The sequence below is a fragment of the Anolis carolinensis genome, chromosome 4 (assembly GCF_035594765.1).
Source record: "Anolis carolinensis isolate JA03-04 chromosome 4, rAnoCar3.1.pri, whole genome shotgun sequence".
Taxonomy (NCBI): Eukaryota; Metazoa; Chordata; class Lepidosauria; order Squamata; family Dactyloidae; genus Anolis; species Anolis carolinensis.
In genome coordinates, this window is record NC_085844.1 from 139,726,860 (window position 1) to 139,747,380 (window position 20,521).

Consider the following 20,521-nt stretch of genomic DNA (forward strand, 5'->3'; position numbering starts at 1 on the left):
GGGGAGAGGATCCCCTTCCTCCTCCTCCTCCTCCTCCTCCTCCACTTCCTCCACCAATACAACCCAGGATGGTCCTATACTTGGTAAATATTGGATTAGCTTTCCATTGACCAGAGCTCTTGAGAAGACCCTGGTTTGTGTAGCTTAGACCCTCACACCAGGTCTAAGCTAAGCCCAACAGTCAATAGGTAATGAAAGCAGGCTACTTCCCTGAGTTGAAAGAAAGGCCTGCCTGAAGAAGGAGAAAGTAAAGCAATTCATTATCCTCAGGTTGCTTCCTTCTGGCTAAACGCTTGGGAAAGGAAGGTAAGGAGGAGAGAAGGCGAGCAAGGGGCAAAAGGCAGGGAGCCAGCACCCCCTTTCGCCCAAGGTTTCCCAAGGAACCGAATCTCCCAAAACGGAGGAGAGGCAGAGCACCAGCCAAAGGCACAGAAGGGCTAGACATGGGCGTTGGGACACAAGCATGCCTGCGCACTGCAGCTCCTTGGCTTCCTGGTTAAGGCTGCCTTGGCACCCATTTGACCCTGGACCCATTTGACTTCTGGATTGTGCTATCCCTCTTTTGTGTCTATTTTTTCCTTGATGAAGGCTGGATCTAAACTGCTCTATATCCCAGGATCTTATCCAGATTATTTGTTTATCCCAGACTCATATAATCCAGTTCAAAGCAGACAATCTGGGATCAAATCCTGGGATATAGGGCAGCGTAGATCCATGTGTGGTCGGAGGCCTTCATGGCCAGAATCACTGGGTTGCTGTGAGTTTCCAGGGCTGTATGGCCATGTTCCAGAAGTATTCTCTCCTGACATTTCCTCTGAGGCATCCTCAGAGGTCGTGAGGTATATGAGAAACTAGGCAAGGGAGGTTTATATATCTGTGGAAATCTTGCCCAGTTTGCAACAGATCTCACAACCTCTTTAGGGCTGAATGGCCATGTTCCAGAAGCATTCTTTCCAGACTTTCGCCTGCATGGCAAGCACCTTCAGAGATTGTGAGGTATGTTTTTAAATACTGGTTGCCAGAACAAAATCTGGCTACCAGTATTTTAAAAACTCTAAAATCAGGACAGTAAATAAAGAACAACACTTAGAAAACAGAGGAATTCTAGGCATAAAACAATCAGGGCCAGCTAACACCTCCCAACAAAGGATCCCCTCAGGCAGGAAGCAGCCAGGCGTTGAAGTTGAAAGGCTATTAAATGCTAATCAAGGTGGCCAATCGAAACATTCACACCTGCCTCAAACAGCAGAGTTCTTTCTCCCACTCTGGACATTCCACAGATATATAAACCCCTCTTGCCTAGTTTCCAACAGACCTCACAACCTTTGAGGATTCCTGCCACAGATGCAGGCGAAACGTCCGGAGAGAATGCTTCTGGAACATCTCCATAAACCCCGAAAAAATCACAGCAACCCAGCATATGACACAAAGTTAGCTCACTGTTGGGGTCGAGAAAAAATTGGCAACAGCAAAATGCCACCTAGACATTTGCAAACATCTATAAGCAACAACATGCAGTGTTTACTTTGCAGACCATGCTTCAGCTGTACTTCATCCAAAGGGGAAAAAACCCAGACTATTCCGTTAGCTTTGCAAATGCTGGTTTGTGATCAGTACATATTTGACTTGTGTATATATTGGAATCTGAAAAATAACAAAGATGGGGTGATCACTTTGAATAATTCCGATTTATACACCTGCTCTAGAGCTTCTTAAACTCCCCCAAGCCTGAACCCCTTTGGCCCAAGAGGTTTTTAGGTGACCACCCATGTGTATAATATAGTTATACAAAGCAAACATGTACTGATAACAAACCCGCCTTCCCAAGGCTTGCTAAAGACTGGTTTTGCCTTTTATGTGAAGTACAGCTGAAGCATTTTCTGCAGAGTCCACTGGAGAGTGTTGCTAACAGACTGGTGTAAAATGAGTGGCGTTCGGAAACCTTTTCCTAATGCCAATTTTATGACCCCCCCCCGCCCCAACTTTGAGCAAAGGGGACCCCATTTGGGGTAGGGATCCACTTTTGATGAAGAGAGAGCCCTAGGGCCCTTCCACACAGCCATATAACCCAGAATATCAAGGCAGAAAATCCTACAATATCTGCTTTCAACAGGGTTATCTGAGTCCACACTCAAATATAGTCCAGTTCAAATCAGACAGTGTGGGATTGTATTCAGCTGTGTGGAAGGGAGAACTTTGTGCAGTCCTTTGGGAAGGCATGGGATAGCTTTGGATTTCTCTGGGGAGGTGTTAGAAATATGTTTGACAGTCTCTGTCTCAACTGCCTGATCCAGGAGGACTGCCTAACATGACGTCTCCTCGCGAATTAGACTTTGGTCTATGTGTTGCCGAAGGCTTTCATGGCCGGAATCACTGGGTTGCTGTGAGTTTTCCGGGCTGTATTGCCATGTTCCAGAAGCATTATCTCCTGACGTTTCCTCAGAAGCATCCTCAGAGGTTGTGGGGTATATTGGAAACTAAGCAAGAGTGGAAATATATATATCTGTGGAAACCTTGCCAAGTTTCCAACAGACTTCACAACCTCTGAGGATGCCTGCCATAGATGTGGGCGAAGCATCAGGAGAGAATGCTTCTGGAACATGGCCATACTGCCCGGAAAACTTACAGCGAGCCAGACTTTGTTCTCTTTCTGTGTGTCCACCGCAAGAAAAAAATAATGGACAGTTATGATGGGACGAGGGAATAAGCCCTAGCTTTTCAAGGCTCCAATTTCACCTTTTAGAGGCAAGAATTTCATTTCCTGTGAAACCGCAGACACGTTTTTCAGTCGGGAGGAAAAGAGGCCCTGTTTGCCTTCGAGAAGAGGGAGGGAAGGTCTCCCTTTCTCGTCCTCCTCCTCCTCTCTCTCTTTCTTTTCCAGAATAGATATAGCACGAATTTTTAATTCGTCTTCCTTTCACAGACAACAATACCGGTTTTGAAAGGCGGATACAATTTGGGTTTTGTGAAGCTCTCTCTCTCTCTCTCTTTCTCTCTCTCTGCCCTCTCCGGGCCCAGCTGTCCATATGGAAGACGGCACGGACAACGTGGCGCACAAAGGCACCAACTGACAGGCGGAACAAAAACACCGAGGTACTTCCCCCGACGACGAGGACGACTCAGGGATGCGCCGAGTGATGAATTGCCCCGAAAGAAGGCCCAGAAGAAAGAGGAGGAGGAAGGAAAAGAGGAGGACCAAAGGAGCATCTCCCCTCCCCCTCCCTGCCTTCCCTCCCTCCCTGTCTCTTCTGTGGCGCTTTCTTTTCTGCCCCCGACTTAATATGCACGCCTCTAACATCCTCAACTCCCAGCCTCCTCCATTGTGCCGTTTTGTGATGGGTACTGTATATTGTGCAAAGATAGACTCCCCCAAACTCCCTCGGCGTGTGAAATGGAAGGCCACGGGGGGCCAGGGCCACACAGGACTCCGCCGCCTTGATAGACTCAAGGGAAGAGAGGAAAGGAGCGGAGAGAGGAGGGGGAGGGTGAAGTGGCCCCAGACCTGGCCGCATCGCTACCAGCCTGGAGGGAGCTGGGCCCCAGAAAAGGAAGGGCGCCTCCAGCGCAGACTAAGGAACCGGCCTGGAAATTCTCCGTGGAAAACTGTTGTGTTTCGTCCCTGAACTGCACAAGTCCCTTGTCTCTTCAAGTCTCCAGTCCTCAATTAGTAGCTAGCTAGGCTAAGCTGAGGCATTCCCTTCCCCACTTTCCTATGCATGTTTCCCAAAAAGGGCACAATCTTTACTCTTTACTGCTAGTCATTCTCTCCTCTCCGCTTTGATGATATAGCAATGGAATTCTGTAAGGCAGTGGTTCTCAACCTGGGTTCCCCAGATGTTTTTTGTCTTCAACTCCCAGAAATCCTAACAGCTGGAAAATTGACTGGGATTTCTGGGAGCTATAGGCCAAAAACATCTGGGGACTCCAGGTTGATAACTACTGTTGTAAGGGAACTTCCTTTTTATTGCACTTAGCTGGCCATGTGGCCATTCGCCATTGTCTTTCTATGAGGATGCACATTTTGCCTCTCTCTAGGTAAAAGGGTAAAAAGTCCATGCAGCAAAATGTAGCTGCATTAACTTTTTACCCTCTTACCTTCTTTAGAAGATGAGATTTAGTAAGCTAGGGGGTTAAACTGCTGAGCTTCTGAACTTCCTGGTCGGAGGGGGGGGGGCGGGGGAGCTCCCGCTGTTAGCCCCAGCTTCTGCCAACATAGCAGTCGAAAACTTGCAAATGAAAGTAGATCAATAGGTACTTCAGCTGAGAAATGGAGATTAGCACAAACCCCTAGAGTCCAACACTACTAGACTTAATGTCAGGGAAAAACCTTTACCTAGTTAGCGCCAATACCTTTTCTATCAAGAATGTATTTCTTTTCCCTTCAATAAATATTTTTGCACCTAAAATTCTGACTCTGCAATCCTAAGGCATCCTAAGGAATAGAAACTTATCCCATCTCATACACATATGTTTCTGCTGGTTATGAAGTTTACTTCTGGCACTCTGCTATATTTATGGTTGAATCACCCCCCAAATGAGGGTTGTTTTGGAGCCTAACAGCTCAGATTCCCCAACAAAAACGCCCTAGGGACCTTCACTTTCCCTGCAGAGGAGGCTTTCTTCTAGGGAGGCGGGCGCTGGGGTCACTGCGGTGTCTCGAAGACTCTCCGGCCGCCGGCTGCCTTCCCAGTGATCCCAGTCCCGAGGCGCACAGGGGCCCGACTTCCAGGCAACGTGCCTCCCATGGCGGCCTCCAAACAGGCCTTTCCAAGGGACCCGGGGCTTGGAAGAGGGAAAAAGGGGAAGAAGAGAGCGAGGAGCGTCCCCAAAGCACTAAGTCCCACTTTGCAGGGCCTCCGGTTGAGAAAGCGGAGGCCATTAAAGAGAAGACTTTAGGAATCCCAGCGAAGGGGCTCTCTCACATTTCGATCAGGAGACGGCGGAGAGGGAAGGTGTGTTTTCCATTTCTACACGCCACTTTATAATTCTTATATCTCAAGTAGATCAATTTGAAGAGGAAGAAGACCGAAAGGGCGAGGGGAGAAGAAGGGAAAGGCGAAGGATGACTTCTGGCCCGGGGCTACCTCGGTTTGAAGCCGACGCCAGATTTCCTTCATTCTGTATCCAAAAGGATTCAGACCAGGAAGGATCCTTTCTTTCCGCTGAATCCTACCAGGCTCAAGACTTGTTCGTTCAAAAACAAACAGCCTTTCGGAAAGTAAAAGGTAGGGCAACATATTTATCTGTGGGTTGCTTTGAGTTTTCCGGTCTGTAGGGCCATGTTCCAGAAGCATTTTCTCCAGACGTTTCACCTGCATCTATGGCAGGCATCCTCAGAGGTTGCCTGCCATAGATGCAGGCGAAACGTCAGGAGAAAATGCTTCTGGAACATGGCCATACAGTGATTCAGGCCATGAAAGCCTTCGACAACACATTGACATATTTATCGTTAGCAAAAACCGTTCTGTTAAGTGTGGGGTTTAAAACAACACCATCGCAGTTTCACGCATTATAGAGATATATATCACGGACATATACCCACTTTCAAAAGAAATCAAACTGTTCCCAAAATCCCTCTTCTTCCCCTCGACATGCGTATCTCAGGAAATGTAGTTTATGCTCCGTGTGCGCTTCTGTTTTATTCGCGAGGAATAAAACAGAAACAAAACAAAACAGAACAAAAAGTTCTCCTTGGAAGTACATCTATTTAAGCATACATTTATATAGAAAAATAGTAAAAAGCAACGGCAACAGACGTCGAAATTTTAGACAGCAGGCATAAAGAAACATCCAATGACATTAAAGCTCTCCCACATCAGAACAATAACATCTCGATTTTTTTCACGGCCGGAATCACTGGCTTGTTGTGAGTTTTTCGGGCTGTATGGCCATTTTCCAGAAGCATTCTCTCCTGACGTTTCGCCTACATCTATGGCAGGCATCCTCAGAGGTTGTGAGGTCCATTGGAAACTGAACAAGTGAGGTTTGTATATCTGTAGCAGGTTCAGGGTGGGAGTCTGTTTGACAATGTTGCAATTGACTACCATGATTAGCATTTAATAGCCTTGCAGCTTCAAGGCCTCACAACCTCTGAGAATGATGTGGGCCAGGAGAAAATGCTTCTGGAATATAGCCACACAGCCCGGAAAACTCACAGCAACCCAGTGATTCCGGCCATGAAAGCCTTCCACAACACAAACCCAACAACATCTGTTTCGGCGTCTTCAGCACCCAAAGATACTTGGCAAAAATCACAAGAGCTTGAGTTTTGGATTCTTTTTTTATTCTTATGTCTTCTTATTTAAAATTTGTACTCGTAGGTAGACAGGTAAACGGCGCAACCCCCTCTCCCCCTCCCCTTGTAAACATGGTGCACAAAAGAATGAAAACGGACCCCTCCCCAGCCCTAAAAGAAGGAGCCCCCCCTCCCTGGCGACGTCTTCCCCGCGTCCCTCCCGGACCGGAGTCCGGACAAGCCCGCCCCCCAACAATCCCCGGTCTGCAGGACCCCGCTGCTCCTCGGCCTGCTCCTGCGCTGGGCGGCGGGGGTCCCGCCAACCAGTCTCTGGGCGCTCCCACCATCCATCCATCCATCCTTCCTTCCATCCATCCATCCTCCCCTCCTCGCTCGCTGGCTTCCTTCACCAAGTCCACTGCTGGGCCTGTACCAAGTGGTGGGCGGAGGGGTACTGCGGGGCGCCGGCGGAGCCGTACTGGGCGCTGTACTGCATGTGCTGCTGGAGCGACTGGGCGCCGTAGGCGGAAAAGGAGAGGCCGGCGGGGAAGGCGGCGGCGGCCAAGTCCTGGGCCTTGAGCGCGTGGCAGGGCTTGCCGTCCCGCACGAGGACGGGCACGGCCACGCGGCGCGGGGAGGGCAGAGGAGTCACTTCCATCCCCTTCTCGGCCCGGGCCCGCTTCATCTTGTAGCGGTGGTTCTGGAACCAGATCTTGACCTGCGTGGGCGTCAGCCGGATCAGGCTGGCCAGGTGCTCCCGCTCCGGCGCCGAGAGGTAGCGCTGCTGCCGGAACCGCCGCTCCAGCTCATAAGTCTGCGCCTTGGAGAAGAGCACCCGCCGCTTGCGCTTCTTGCCGGAGTCGCCGCCGCCCGCGACGTGGCCCGAGGCCTCCTTCTCGTTGTCCGGGGACTCGTCCGCCGAGGGCTCGGGGGACTTGGACGCCGAGTCCGGCTGGGAGTTGCTGGAGGCCAAGCCGTGCACTGCGGGGGGCAAAAGGGGCCACAGAGAAGGAAGGGAGCGCGTCAGGAGGAAGGAAAGCCAACCCACGGCAAGCCCCGCGCTCGTCCGGGCCGCCTTCCCGCCCCAGGCCCACATACACTGCCACAGAAATGCATTGCGTTCCTCATTGCCATATAATTCAATTCAATGCAATTTAAACTGTATTTTATGATCTCTTTTTCCTTCTATTTCCTTTGGGAAAATTAAAGAAATGGAAGGGGATTGAACAGGCCAGACCCAGGCCAACCTACGCAGCCACAGAACTGCTTTGCATGAGTCCACACTAGCATATAATCCAATTCAATGCAGTTAAACTGTATTTTATGACCGTTTCCTTCCCTTTGGGAAAATTATGACTCAAGAAAGGGCAGGGGGTTGCACGGGTCAGACCCAGGCCCACCTGCACTGCCACAGAATGGCATTGCATGAATCCACATTGGCATATAATCCAATTTAATGAAGTTTAAACTCCTTTTCCTCTCCTTCCCTTTCCTTTGGGAAAATTAGGACTCAAGAAACGGCAGGGGTGGGGGTTGCAGCGGCCCATTCTTACAATTCTACACTGCCACATAATGCAGTTTGAGCTGCGTGTTATGGCCAATGTAGAGCCATATAACGCAGTCCAAAGCCGTGTGGTTCTCACTGTCCATACAATACAGTTCAAACCAGCCACGGGAAATTGCCACAATGCAGGAGCCCCCGGTGGCGCAATGGATTGAACCCATGTGCTGGCAGGACTGGTCGGGAACCAGGGTGAGCTCCCTCTGTCAGCTCCAGCTTCCCATACCGGGACACCCACAGGATGGTAAAACATCGTGGTGTTCCCTGGGCAACTTCTCTCATGTCCCCTGGGCAACGTCTTTGCAGATGGCCAATTCTTTCACACCAGAAGCGACTTGCAGTTTCTCAAGTCGCTCCTGACGCGAACAAAAAGCCCATGCAATGCGATTCAAACTATATTATTTGACAATGTAGCGTTTGAACGGTATTATATGGCCAGTGTGGATCGTATTATGTATTTCAAAGCATTATTTGCTAGTGAAGAACCAGCCAGAGTCTGCAGCCGGCCCATCCTAACTTCTGTTTGCATCTTCTGTCTCTGCTCGTTTATCTCCTTCCCCCCTCATTCTACGTAATACACACAAACGCATGCGGAAAATTACATACAGAAACACAAGCGGATATTAAGAGGGAATGGGGCAAAATACCTATACTGAGTTAATATGTTTTTACATGTTTCAGGAAAAGCTTGCGGGGACATGAGAGAAGCCTCCCAGTAACACAGCCGGGTGTCCCCTGGTCAGACGGCCAATTCTCTCACACTAGAAGCGACCTGCAGTATGTTCTCAAGTTGCTTCTGACACGATTAAAAAAGGGGAACAAAAAAAGGAATATCGGGGCTAGAGAAGGCGATTTTTAAAGTGGTGGCAGTATATCGGGCGCAATCCAGGGTGATCTTGGGCAGCTCCCCTCCACTAAACGAGGGGACTGCGAAGGAGAACTTCCCTGCGGATCGTGGCCTTCTCCCTCTCTCTCTTTGGCCGGGTTTGGAGTTGGGACACTTCCCTTAAAAACAAACGAACACAACGGATTTCTTCTTTCGGTGCTACGTGGATAGGTTTTCAAGGGATAATTTAACAAGCCATTCTTTGATCCGGCCCAGCCAATGGGACGGTTGACAAACGCCTCGAGCGAGGCCATCCAACATTTCCCCACAAAGCACGCTCTGTTAGGCTAGGGAAGCAGAAGGAAGGGAGCAGAGGGAAGGAAGGGAAGGGGGAAAAGCCACCCACGGGGGCAGGGGAACGGGGATGCCTGGCTTCAACATCTTCTCCCTCTAGCTCCCTCTCTTCTCCCGCTTGCTAGAGAGCAATTGAGGGGGAATAGAAGGGGCAAGCCTCAGAAGATTTGGAAACGAAGCATAGCAATAAAAAGGATCCAAAGCCATGATTTACCCGGACCAGGTTAAGGTAATGCACACACAAACATTCCCCCTGGAACCCTCAGTGGCGCAATGGCTTAAACCTTTGTGCCGGTGGGACGGTGAGCTCCCTCTGTCAGCTCTAGCTCCTCATGCGGGGACAAGAGAGAAGCCTCCCACAGGATGGTAAAACATCAAACATCTGGGCGTCCCCTGGGCAACCTCCTTGCAGGCGGCCAATTGTCTCACACCAGAAGGACTTGCAGTTTCTCAAGTCGCTCCTGACACACAAACAAAAAAAAAATCCCCCTTTCCACTTGGTTGTCTTCAAGGAGGATTCCCCAAACCCAACGCCCACAAAGCAGGGGGAAGCCGCGGGGCGGGGAGCTGGGCTCGGTGGCCTACGAGGAGCGCTGCTACTCACAGGAGTACTGGATGCTCTCGGTGGTGGCCAGCCAGCGCGTGTAGGGGTTGTCTGCGCTGTCGTAAAAGGGGCTCTTCAGCGGCAGCCCCTGCACCGCGTCCTGCAAGGCAGTCGCCCCCAAAACGGCCTTCTTGGGGGGCTCCGAGCCTTCCGTCTCCTCGTCCCCGCCTTCCGCGACGGACCCGTCTTCGTCATTGGTGTCAGGCAAGTCCAAGATGTCCTTCACAGAGAAGCCGGTCTTTGTGTTGGTCAGAGACATATTCCGGCCAATTTTGGAGGCAGGGAACTTTGAAGGAGCAGTTTGCCAATCCTCTGGGTGCGCCAAACATGCACCGGGGAGGGGGGAGAGAGGGAGGGGGAGAGAGGAAAGAAAGAAGGGAAGAAGAAAGGAAGGAAGGAGGAAGGAAGGAGAGGAGAGGAAGGAAGGAAAGAGAGGAAGGCGAGGGGGGTTGCAGTGGGGGCGGAGAGAGGGCAAATCGGCGTCAGTCTCTCGGCTTATAATGCCTGTTGTTTGGGGCTTGGGTCGCGGCGGAGGGGGCGGCGGCTGTGTCGACCGGCTGGGACTTTGTAACTCCAGGAAAAATGCCAACTTGCGTTTACTTGAGGGTCTGCTTTAAGCCCAGCGCGCCGAGAAAAAAACAAGCCATTGCCGAGACGGGCAGTCCATATAAGGTTGGTCTCCACACATGAACCTGCCGAGAGGAAGCAGGGAGGGAGGGGTAGAGGGAGAAATACATTAAAACGCAAAAGGTTGGCCACGTGTGGGCGGGTCTTGGGAGTCAAGTGGATGAAGACAGTGTTTGCAGATGTGAAATTGCGGGGTTGGGGGGGGGGGGGGAAGGGATTGGGTGGGATGCGAGCCTCCACCATTGGTGCTGTAGCACATGATGAGAGGTATAACGTGTCAATTAATTACCAAGATGGGGAGGGCCTCCTTTTCTGAACGGTATTTACATACAAAGGACTCCAAGTAGCCCGACAGATATTCCACCTACTTGAAAGTACCGTTTTAACAAATTGCCACCGGGATATACCATCCCCTCTCCTCCTTCTCCCCCACCCAAAAAAATCTAGGCCCCTTCCACACAGCTGAATAAAATCCCACATTATCTGCTTTGAATTGGAATATACAGCAGCGTGGACTCAGATATCCCAATTCAAAGCCGATATTGTGGGATTTTCTGCCTTGATAGTCTGTGTAAAATGGCCCCAGTCCGATTTTGCATTCATTTTCCCTTCGTGGCTGACATAAACCTCCCTTCCTGTGCAGTGCAGAGAGAAAATTGTATATTTTGCTGGCAAATGGACTGACTCTTCTGCAGTGGTTCGAGCTCAACTCGCCACCTTTAGGAGGAGAGAGGGCTGTTTTAATTATCGGTTGTCACCTAAACAAGATGTTGTTGGGATGGCAAGAGCCCAACTTATGTAAACCTCCTAGGTCAATATTTTGGTTGAGGCTTAAGGATGAGTGCTAGAAATTAAACAGCAAGTAATTGATTCCCGTTTGCTCCGAAATCAGCTCAACGGGCAATAAAGAGGATCATTCAGCTCCTCGATAGAGTCGAACGATTTTTTTAAAAAAATATTTGCACACCACCAATTTGTTTCGCTCTTTCCTTTCTGGAGAGACTATATTGTCCGTTCAGCAAGGCATGCTGCCGTGGAAGGTAAAGAGGGCCGGGTTTGTGTGTGTGTGTTTTTTTTAAAAAAATCTGTATTAACATTCTAACAACCACTATGTCAGACTATATAAAAAGCCACTGAAATCCACATGCATGTGGCCAATTTCAACAGAAAGGAGGAAAGCATTAAAATGAACAAAATCTGTACAGTATTTAAAAACTCTAAAATCAGAACAGTAAATAAAGAACAACACTCTGAAAACGGGAATTCCAGACAGGAAACAATCAGGAACAGCTAACACCTCCCAACAAAGGATTCCCCCAGGCAGGAATCACCCAGGCCTAGAAGCAGAAAGGCTAATCAAGGTGATTAATTGCAACATTCATACTTGGACAAGAGTTCTTTCTCCCACTCCGGACCCTCTATATATATATATATATATATATATATATATATATATATATATATATATAACTTCCCTTCCCTAGTTTCCAATATACCTCACAATCTCTGAGGATGCCTGCCACAGATGTGGGGGAAACGTCAGGAGAGAATGCTTCTGAAACATGGCCGGAAAAATCACAGTAATCCGATCTATTTTTAGATGGGATTTCGAAAAGAAAATCCCAGGCTTCCACCACAATAGAGGATTTAAAACCATTGCTTCAAAACAATACAAAACAAGACAAGACAAAACAAAACAAAACAAAACGGGAGAATGAGAAATAATTGGGGCCCTTTTTAAAAAGCACCTCTAGTAATAGTTTGCTTCCCACCAAAACAAGATGCTGTCCTTACTTAGATAGCACTACAGAGCTTCCAGAGGGATCCTGAAAGACAATAAACCTCGGGGGGGAGGGGAGGAAAATTCCCAGCACAGGGGGTCTTAACTTGATCCAAACTTTTTTGTTTGAGGGCTCAGTTTCCTTATTTTCTTTCTCTCTGCTTCGTCCACTTCCCTCCCCCCTACTTCACGGAGGGGGGGCTGGTTTGGTCCCCAGACATTCACGGCTGGTAGGTCCTTGGTGGATCTCTCTCTCTCTCCCGCCCCTTCCCCCCCCCCCCCCCCCGTTTTTAAAGGCGGAAGGCGAACTGCGGCCGCATTGTTTATCTCCGAGGGAATCTGGGTGTGGCGGCGGCGGCGGAGGAAGAGAGGCTGTTTCTGCTGGAGGTGGGGTGCTCTGACCCCCGATATTTCTGCTAAGCCCGTGCTGGGTGGAAGGGACTCCTCCTGGGGCCTTCAAAGCCGGCTTTGGGAAGAGAAGGCTTTCTAAAAGGGGGGTCAAACGCGATTGTCTCCCTCCCCCACCCCCCTTAAAGCCTCCTGACACTTTCAAAATGCTTCACTGCTCTGACTTTCTCACAGCCACTTGCGAAGGTGGACAAGTGGAGCTTCCATCCCCCCCCCCCTTGGGGGGGGCGTCGGGGGAGCTTTGGGTTGGAGGATGTGCGCCTGGGGGTGGGGTGGCCATCTGACGCGAGGGTCCCGAGCAATTAATGATTGTTGATCAGTTTATTTCTGTGCGTGCATGCCTGGCCCCCACCACCTCCCTCCTTCCCTCCCCATGCCCATGCCTCCCATGTCGTATGTGATGTGGATGACAATGCTCGGGGCTTGCTCGCTTCTTCTTCTTCTCTCTTCCCTGAAGCAAGTCTCTGAGCGCATCCTGGGTGGTCGGACCGGGGCAAACACAAATACAAACCGATTGCTAAGCTGCGGACAATGGGCGAAATGTAGACAAATGTCCGGCTTCTGTTGGAAGCCTTTGTCCTGAACCAGGTTTTGCATTTATTTCACTGGCGAAATAATACATGATTGACGCCCTCTTTCAATGTGTTCTAACTGTTTGGAATAAATCTGAGGTTGTTCCTAGTTGTCATGGCATTCAACGCCTTTCAATGGACTATCTCTTCATTCATTTCGGAATCTTGCCACAATATTAAGGAAAACCCCTTCATGTAGATGTTCCCTAGCTCGGCTCTTCCTTTTATTCGAGTAAGAAATACTAAAATAAATGCACCAGTCCCCCCTCCCCTCCACCTCTGTGTGTACCAGAAAGACTAGATTTTAAATTGATATCAATACTTTACCAAGGAAGGGTTAAGTTAGAATTTGGCAGCCTTGCAGGAACTATTAGAGATAATAATATATGTGTCTATAAAAGGAGGGAGGGCCGGGCTGGGTTTGAAAATAAACGAGCTAACTTGAGATAATGTTCCCAAACCATTTAAGGCTGAGGAAGGCAGCTCGGCGATTGGGAGGAGAATCTCAAACCACCAGCAGAAAGGATTAACAGCAGATAATGCAGCAAATAAGTCGGTAAATAAATACATTTACTTAGAGAGTGGTGAGGTGAAGCGACCATTCATTGTTCTTCCGCGTTGCAATGAAATTTTAAAGAGGCGGAAGAGAGGGGAGAAGAGAAGATTGAGGGGGGGGGGGAGAGAGAGAGAGAGAAAGAGAACGAGAGACACACAGAGAGGGAGAAAGCTCCCTCCTTTTGGAGCTCAGCCAAGGCGACAAGACTCGCAGTTCAAGAACAAGACTTTAGGAAGCCAGTCGCTGCACGCAGCTACAAATAACAGCAACAAACTACACTGGAAACCGTGAAAATGAACAAAATTTGGCTGCCAGTATTTAAAAATACGCTAAAATCAGGACAGTAGATAAAGAACAACACTCTTTAGGGGAATTCCAGACAGGAAACAATCAGGGTCAGCGAACACCTCCCAACAAAGGATTCCCTCAGGCAGGAAAGCAGCCAGGCCTTGAAGCTGAAAGGCTTTTAAATGCTAATCAAGGTGATTAATTGCCACATTTACACTTGTCTCCAACAGACAAGAGTTCTTTCTCTCACCACGGACCTTCCACTGATATATTAACGTCCCTTGTCTAGTTTCCAATATACCTCACAACCTCTGAGGATGCCTCTGAGGAAACGCCAGGAGAGAATGCTTCGGGAACATAGCCATACAGCCCGGAAAACTCACAGCAACCCAGCGATTCCGGCCATGACAGCCTTCCACAACAAACTACACACGACCACACACATTTCATCTCTCCTGTTAAACAGAAGCTTGTCCTAGGGAGGGGAGAGGTGGGAGATGATGTGGGGGTGGGGAGGAATGTGTGGGGAGATGTCATTCTTTCTTATCTATACAGGCCCTTCCTGAAGCCTTGGAAAAGGCTGCTCTTCTTGGGCTCCTCTGCTTTTGTTCCCCGGTGGGATAGGACTGCTTGCCTAAACCCAAGGGTGCCGTGGGTGACCAAAAGGGTTTCCCTGAGAGAAGAAGGGAAGATGTTCGGGAGAAACATCTCACTTGTTGATCTGTATCAATAAAGGCCTTCTGGTGCCCTGGGACGGAGCACCCGCGCCCCGGGCAGCTTTGCTCCCTCCGGCCACCTGATAAGCAAATATTTTCCTAAGGGAAAATCAGGGCTCCCAGGGAACATTAATCAGCCTCCCTTGCGACGCGGGTGACAATGGGCCATTGAGAAGCGCGCACACACCGACTGAGCCACACAGCTGGACTGTGACCAGCCATTCTCCTTTGTACACAAAAGACCTGCAATAAGTCATAATTCCGTCCCCTATCGCCACCGCTTCTCCCCACCCCCAACCTCGCCACAGCCTACGCAGGACTCACCTACAAGGTTGCCTTACCTACAGCATTCTCTAAAATGCAAAGAAGGGGGACTGGTGGGGGGAGAGAACTGGAGAGTGACAAAACAGGACTGCCCTTGCTTTCTCTCCTAACGCACCTAAAGATCCCCTGGGCTGCTGTGAGTTTTCCGGGTTGTTCCAGAAGTATTCTTTCCCGACGTTTTGCCCACATCTGTGGCAAGCATCCTCAGAGGTTGTGAGGTCTGTAGGAAACTAGGCAAGTGGGGTTATATATTTGTGAGAGAAAGAACTTTTGTCTGTTGGAGGCAGGTGTGAATGTTGCAATTAATCACCTTGATTAGCATTGACAAGCTTTGCGGCTTCAAGGCCTGACTGATTCCTGCCTGGGGGAATCCTTTGTTGGGAGGTATTAGTTGGCCCTGATTGTTTCATGTCTGGAATTCCTCTGTTTTCAGAGTATTGTTCTTTATTTACTGTCCTGATTTCAGAATTTTTAAAAATACTGGTAGCAAAATTTTGATCATTTTCATGGTTTCCTCCTTTCTGTTGAAATTGGCCACATGCATGTGGATTTCAGTGGCTTCTCCACTTCTTCCTATTTGCTCCAGCGAAGTGTGAGCATCCGGGCCTCCTTTCAAAACATTTCTCTATGTTGTTTCAGCTCAGGGTTTTGGCATCCCCTTGAGGGACACCTTGCAGTTCACTAAATTTAAGACACACAGAGGGTCATTTCCATTGGTTGGTAGTTCAGGCCTTCCTTGGCCTTCAATTTATAGTTTGGATTGCTCCACAAATTCTCTTCCCAACCAAATTATAAAAGGGATAGGATGAACAGCACCTGATTTCCGAAGTATAATTGCAGAATATCCTGATTATTTCCTGAAGTCGCATTCCTCTTTCCCTCTTATAGGTTTTCTCTGATGGACTTGGTCATGGCGACAGAAAGCCCGAGCCCTTTGGCTTCCTGGGACCTCTTTGCTGCTGTTGTATAGAAGGCTAACATCTGGCCAGACTATTGTCTACTTGTTGGCTAAACCAAGGAAAATCCTACGGAAGAGTGGATTTCAACAAACAAGGGCGTTCTGAATAAATCCCCAGCTTCAAACAGCAACAATTAAAGCCGATCCGAGGTCGGACATTCCCGTGGTGGCTGTTTGCTGAGACCTGGCCGCCAAAGTGGCAGGAGTCCTGCCCGCCCATTACTTGAAGAAGGCTTCCACTCACAGGCTACGGGCCCTAAATCCAGGAATTAAAGGATGGAGGGGGTTATTTAAACAATTGGACAAGAGGCTGAGAAGGAGAGGTGCGTGTACACAGCCTAAGTGCTTGTACTTCAGCACAAGTGCCCTCTAGGAGCGGGAAGTGTTTACCTGTTTACTTTTACAGGTAGCTCAAACACGAGGCAGGCGCCTCTTCACAGATTTGTGCAGGTGTCTTAACCCGAAAAGAACTGGGCATCCAAAATGCGGATAGAGAGAGACACTCCTAATATTATTTTGTAAAATCCACAATGGAGGCCTTTTAAAAACAGTTTGTCCCGACGAAAGCAAAGACCCTCTCAGCCACTACACTCATGCAAATTGCTAGTGCACTTCTAGCGTGAGAGGCTATAGCTATGCGAGGGCTGGCTGAAGGCTGCAGCCACCTCCCCTTTCTAAGGAACCGAAGGCAAGGCTCTTCATCAGGAAAGTTGTGTTCTATTCTGAAGCAAGATGCGAAAAGTATACCAGTTACACCCTGCAACAGTGCTGCTTGTAACAGAAGAGTCTCGAAAGGTTTTGCCCTTTGGGTCAGGCCACAATAGCAGCAGCAACAACATGTATTGTCGAAGGCTTTCATGGCCGGAATCACTGGGTAGCTCCAGACATGAAACTCCAAACATGAAACTATCAGGGCCAGCTAACACCTCCCAAGAAAGGATTCCCCCAGGCAGGAATCTGCCAGGCTTTTAAGCTGCAAGGTTTTTCAACGCTAATCAAGGTGATTAATTGCAACATTCACACTTGCCTCAGGTAGACAAGAGTTATTTCTCCTACCCTGAACCTTCCACAGATATATAAACCTCGCTTGTTTAGTATCCAACAAACCTCACAAGGATGCCTGCCATAGATGTGGGCGAAACGTCAGGAGATAATGATTCTGGAATATGGCCATACTGCCCGGAAAGCTCCTAGCAACCCAATAACATGTGTCGCTATTCAGGATAGGTTTGCGTAGAGATTAAAAGTAAATCCCAGGCAAAATTAATTTTTAATCTAATACAACGCCCAACTCTGCAGGACGGGAGTATGTATGTGTGTGAGTGGGTGAATGGGAGAGATGCAGAGAGCTAGTTCTTGGCCTTGGTGGTAGAAAACTAATTCAAAAGCTTTATCTTTTAATTTTTGCAACTGGACAGAAGCATTCCTGGTCATTAAAAAGCGCAAGGTCTTTTCTATTCATGGTAAGGCACTGAGTTGTTGCTGCATTTCATTGGTGTGCGTGTTTGTTTGGGCTGTAGAGGAAAAGGTGTTCATCAGGAGCCTGTGTGTGTTTGTTTATGTGAGTGTGAGAGCGCGCGTGGAGAAGCGAGAGAGCTTGAGTATATAGGGGTTGATCTCTCACCCATCGCAGCATCCCATCTCAGATAACAACCTTCAAGTGGATTAGTTTATTGTTTGATTAGAGCAAAGGTGCGAGCAAATTGTTTCCATTCCCTTCGCGCAAACACAAAACACACCCCACCTTTTCTCGTGAGGAAACGCTGAAAGCAAGCACAAAGCCCCGGTTGCGGGGTTCATGTGTTTTATCTCAGGTTGGATACTTCCATGATAGGGTACACTTGAAATCAATAGGATAAGACAATGCAAACAGCAAATCTACTTCTGATAATTGCAGCTAAGAGATTCACCTTCGCAAGGCACCTGAGAACAATGGGGACGATCCTTGTGAGTCTTTGTTTTAAAGGAGCCAGGGCGAGGGCGAGTTTGCCCCATCTTTTGTGGCTGGTAATGCGAGGTTTCTGAGAATGCGAGGACGGAAAACCTTCCCCCACACAACAGACTGAAATTGCACTTGAACATCCATCAGGAAGAGCTGGGGTGGCTTCCTTAACATCAGTTTCAACTCAGAAAACCTCCCAGCATGTTTAAACAGCAGCCTGGTCTAGTTAACACAAGAGTATGGCTTTGGTTTGATTTGCGGAAGAGCAAAAGTTCTTCGAGGAAGAATGATAATTGTAATAATGCCCCTTCTCAAGGAAAACAGTGTTGAAGTGAGAAAGTTCGAGCAAAACTAACTTGGACTTGATCTACACTGCCACATAATGCAGTTTGAACTGCATTATATGGTCAGTGCATTATAGATTCATATAATGCAGTTCAATGCAGTTCATACTGCATTATATAGATCTGCACTGGCCCTGTGGTCAGTATACTACAGATACATATAATGTTCAATGCAGTTTATGCTGCATTCTATAGATCTACACTGGCCCTGTAGTCAGTATACTACAGATCCATATAATGGAGTTCAATGCAATTCATACTGCATTATATAGGTCTACACTGACCCTATAGTTCAGTTCAAATTTGTTGAGGAATCTGAGCGGTTAGGCTCAAAAATAACCCTCGGGGTGATTCCACCATAAATATAGCAGAGTACCAGAAGTAAATTACATAACCAGCAGAAACTGAGGAATGGAAGTTTATCTTAGCTCACTTAGCAGAAACTTAGTAAGTTTCTGTTGGTTATGAAGTTTATTTCTGCTAATCTACTATATTTATGGTGGAATAGCCCCAACTGAGGGGTAATTTGGAGCCTAATTGCTCAGATTCCCTGACAAAATTGCCTTATATAGAAGCGTAAGTTTAGACTTGGTAGCATCGTCTGAAACTCTTGGAGGCAAGAATCTTTGGACACCTCCATGAGCTCAGAAAGGGAGAAACACCCCTTGCTGAGCTCATGAAGGTATCCAAAGATTATTGAACTGAAACAGGAGATGCTGAAGTGTCCATAGGCCGGCGCTACATTTGCCTGACTGGAAGAAGAGAAACAAAGGCTCTCACGGATATAGGAAGCTAGAGGGAAGGCGGGGATCAATCCTATATCCTGCGCTTTCAGGATGGGATCTGTCTCTTGCTCTCCCACTTTTCAAATGGTCTCCTCCTGCAAAAACAATCCTCTCCTTGTCATTCTCACACTGGGGAAAATGACTAACTAAATTGGTGCTGAGGATCTTCACATCTAAATGAAGCATTTCGTGTGATGGTGATTACGAATTATTCTTCTCTCGCTCCCTTTGATAACAAGCTTTCCCCGCATTTCTTTGGGAAAATCTCCAGGGGCCATACATTGTAATAGACGTTATTTCTTTTTCTCCCCACAGGCTAATCGGTTATTTACGGGCTGTGGCAAAGCCAGAGGGCACGTGTCAGGAGTTGGATGAAGCGACCTTAATGAGATTTCCGCAAATATACCAAAACCGCAGAACATGATTTGGAAATAATCAAGTCAATGGATAAGTTGTTCTTCCAACAACCCAAACCAACAAAAGGAGGTCTTGTCGTCGCCACCACATCTAGCGCCGTCACATAGATAGATTCTCTGCAACGCTCCCTCTCCGCTGCATGCATTATTTTCTGCCAAAGCTAAGTCTGGCCTCCGGCTCTCCTCTCGGTTCCAGTCTATTATGGCTGTTTTATTAGCAAACTAAAAGCTTCCTTCCCTCCAGCCAATCTTTCAGCTTTATTCGTTCGCCTCCCTCTAATGATTAAACGTGTCTCAATGAGATTAAACATGGTCAGATTGCCTTCAGAACTCTTCTCCCCAAAGAAAAGACCAAGCCTTTCTACCTTTCTTTCTTTTGATAAGGGCAATCTGACCAGAGGAGATTTCTGCTTCTCCATGCAGACAGAGTTGGAGGCACTTGGTTCTCTGAATTCAGTTCGTATTATCTACTGTGTATAACACACACACACATAAATCAGGGTGCATGGTAGATGGGGCAAAGCAGCAACTCAAAACTGCCTCCTATTTCAAAACCGAAAAGTATTAGACAAAATCTCCCAGATCTCTTCCACCAATTTAAAAGCTTAAATAGATGGCCTTTAAAGGGAATCAGAGTTATCTAAAGTAGTGATGACCACACAGAAGAGAACAGAAACTGAGGCTACCAGTATTTTAAAACTCTAAAATCAGGACAGGAAATAAAGAACAACACTCAAAACGGGGGGATTCCAGACAGGAAACAATCAGGGCCAGCTAACACTCCCCCCAAAAAACAAATTCTCTCAGCCAGACCTTGAAACAGCAAGGCTATTCAATGCTTACCAATGTTAGATACTGGACATGCTGAACAAATCAAGTGACTACAGAGACCATCCCACTTTAAATGCATGCATGATTGCTAGAAATCCCACTAACCAAGGTGGTCAATTGAAACATTCACACTTGTCTCAAGCAGACCAGAGTTCTTTCTCCCACCCTGGACATTCCACAGATATATAAAACCCCACTTGCCTAGTTTCCAATAGACTTCACAACCTCTGAGGATGCCTGCCATAGATGCAGGCGAAACGTCAGGAGAGAATGTTTCTGGAACATGCCCATACAGCTCGAGAAAATTCACAACAACCCAGGGCCCTTCCAGACAGCCCTATATCCCAGAATATCAAGGCAGAAAAATCCCACATTATCTGAGTGTGGACTCAGA

The 20,521-nt window shown here is 48.1% G+C and overlaps 1 protein-coding gene and 1 long non-coding RNA gene across 3 annotated transcripts; one reads left to right on the forward strand and one right to left on the reverse strand.

Moving 5' to 3' along the window:
* Positions 1-6,261: 6,261 nt before the first annotated feature.
* nkx2-2 (NK2 homeobox 2) lies at positions 6,262-9,839 on the reverse strand. Its single transcript, XM_003220069.4, has 2 exons — positions 9,581-9,839; positions 6,262-7,216 (listed from the first exon to the last, which is right to left on the reverse strand). Exons 1-2 carry the CDS (start codon positions 9,837-9,839, stop codon positions 6,642-6,644), a joined length of 834 nt encoding a protein of 277 aa, XP_003220117.1. The 3' UTR covers positions 6,262-6,641.
* On the forward strand, positions 8,961-19,539 carry LOC100563337 (uncharacterized). 2 transcript variants are annotated; one of them, XR_010005281.1, is made up of 3 exons: positions 8,961-9,205; positions 15,740-16,809; positions 19,196-19,539. It is a non-coding gene; the product is annotated as an uncharacterized LOC100563337 (long non-coding RNA). The 2 variants fall into 2 exon arrangements; XR_506209.3 differs by lacking the exon at positions 8,961-9,205 and adding an exon at positions 10,117-10,252.
* Positions 19,540-20,521: the final 982 nt, after the last annotated feature.

What these genes read in the sequence shown, in the direction of transcription:
- nkx2-2 (XM_003220069.4), bottom strand. Translation starts at nt 9,839, where the DNA reads ATGTCTCTGACCAACACAAAGACCGGCTTCTCTGTGAAGGACATCTTG. An exon ending in CGAGAGCATCCAGTACTCCT is followed by an intron (nt 7,217 to 9,580) that starts GTGAGTAGCAGC and finishes TGCCCCCCGCAG; the next exon opens with TGCACGGCTTGGCCTCCAGC.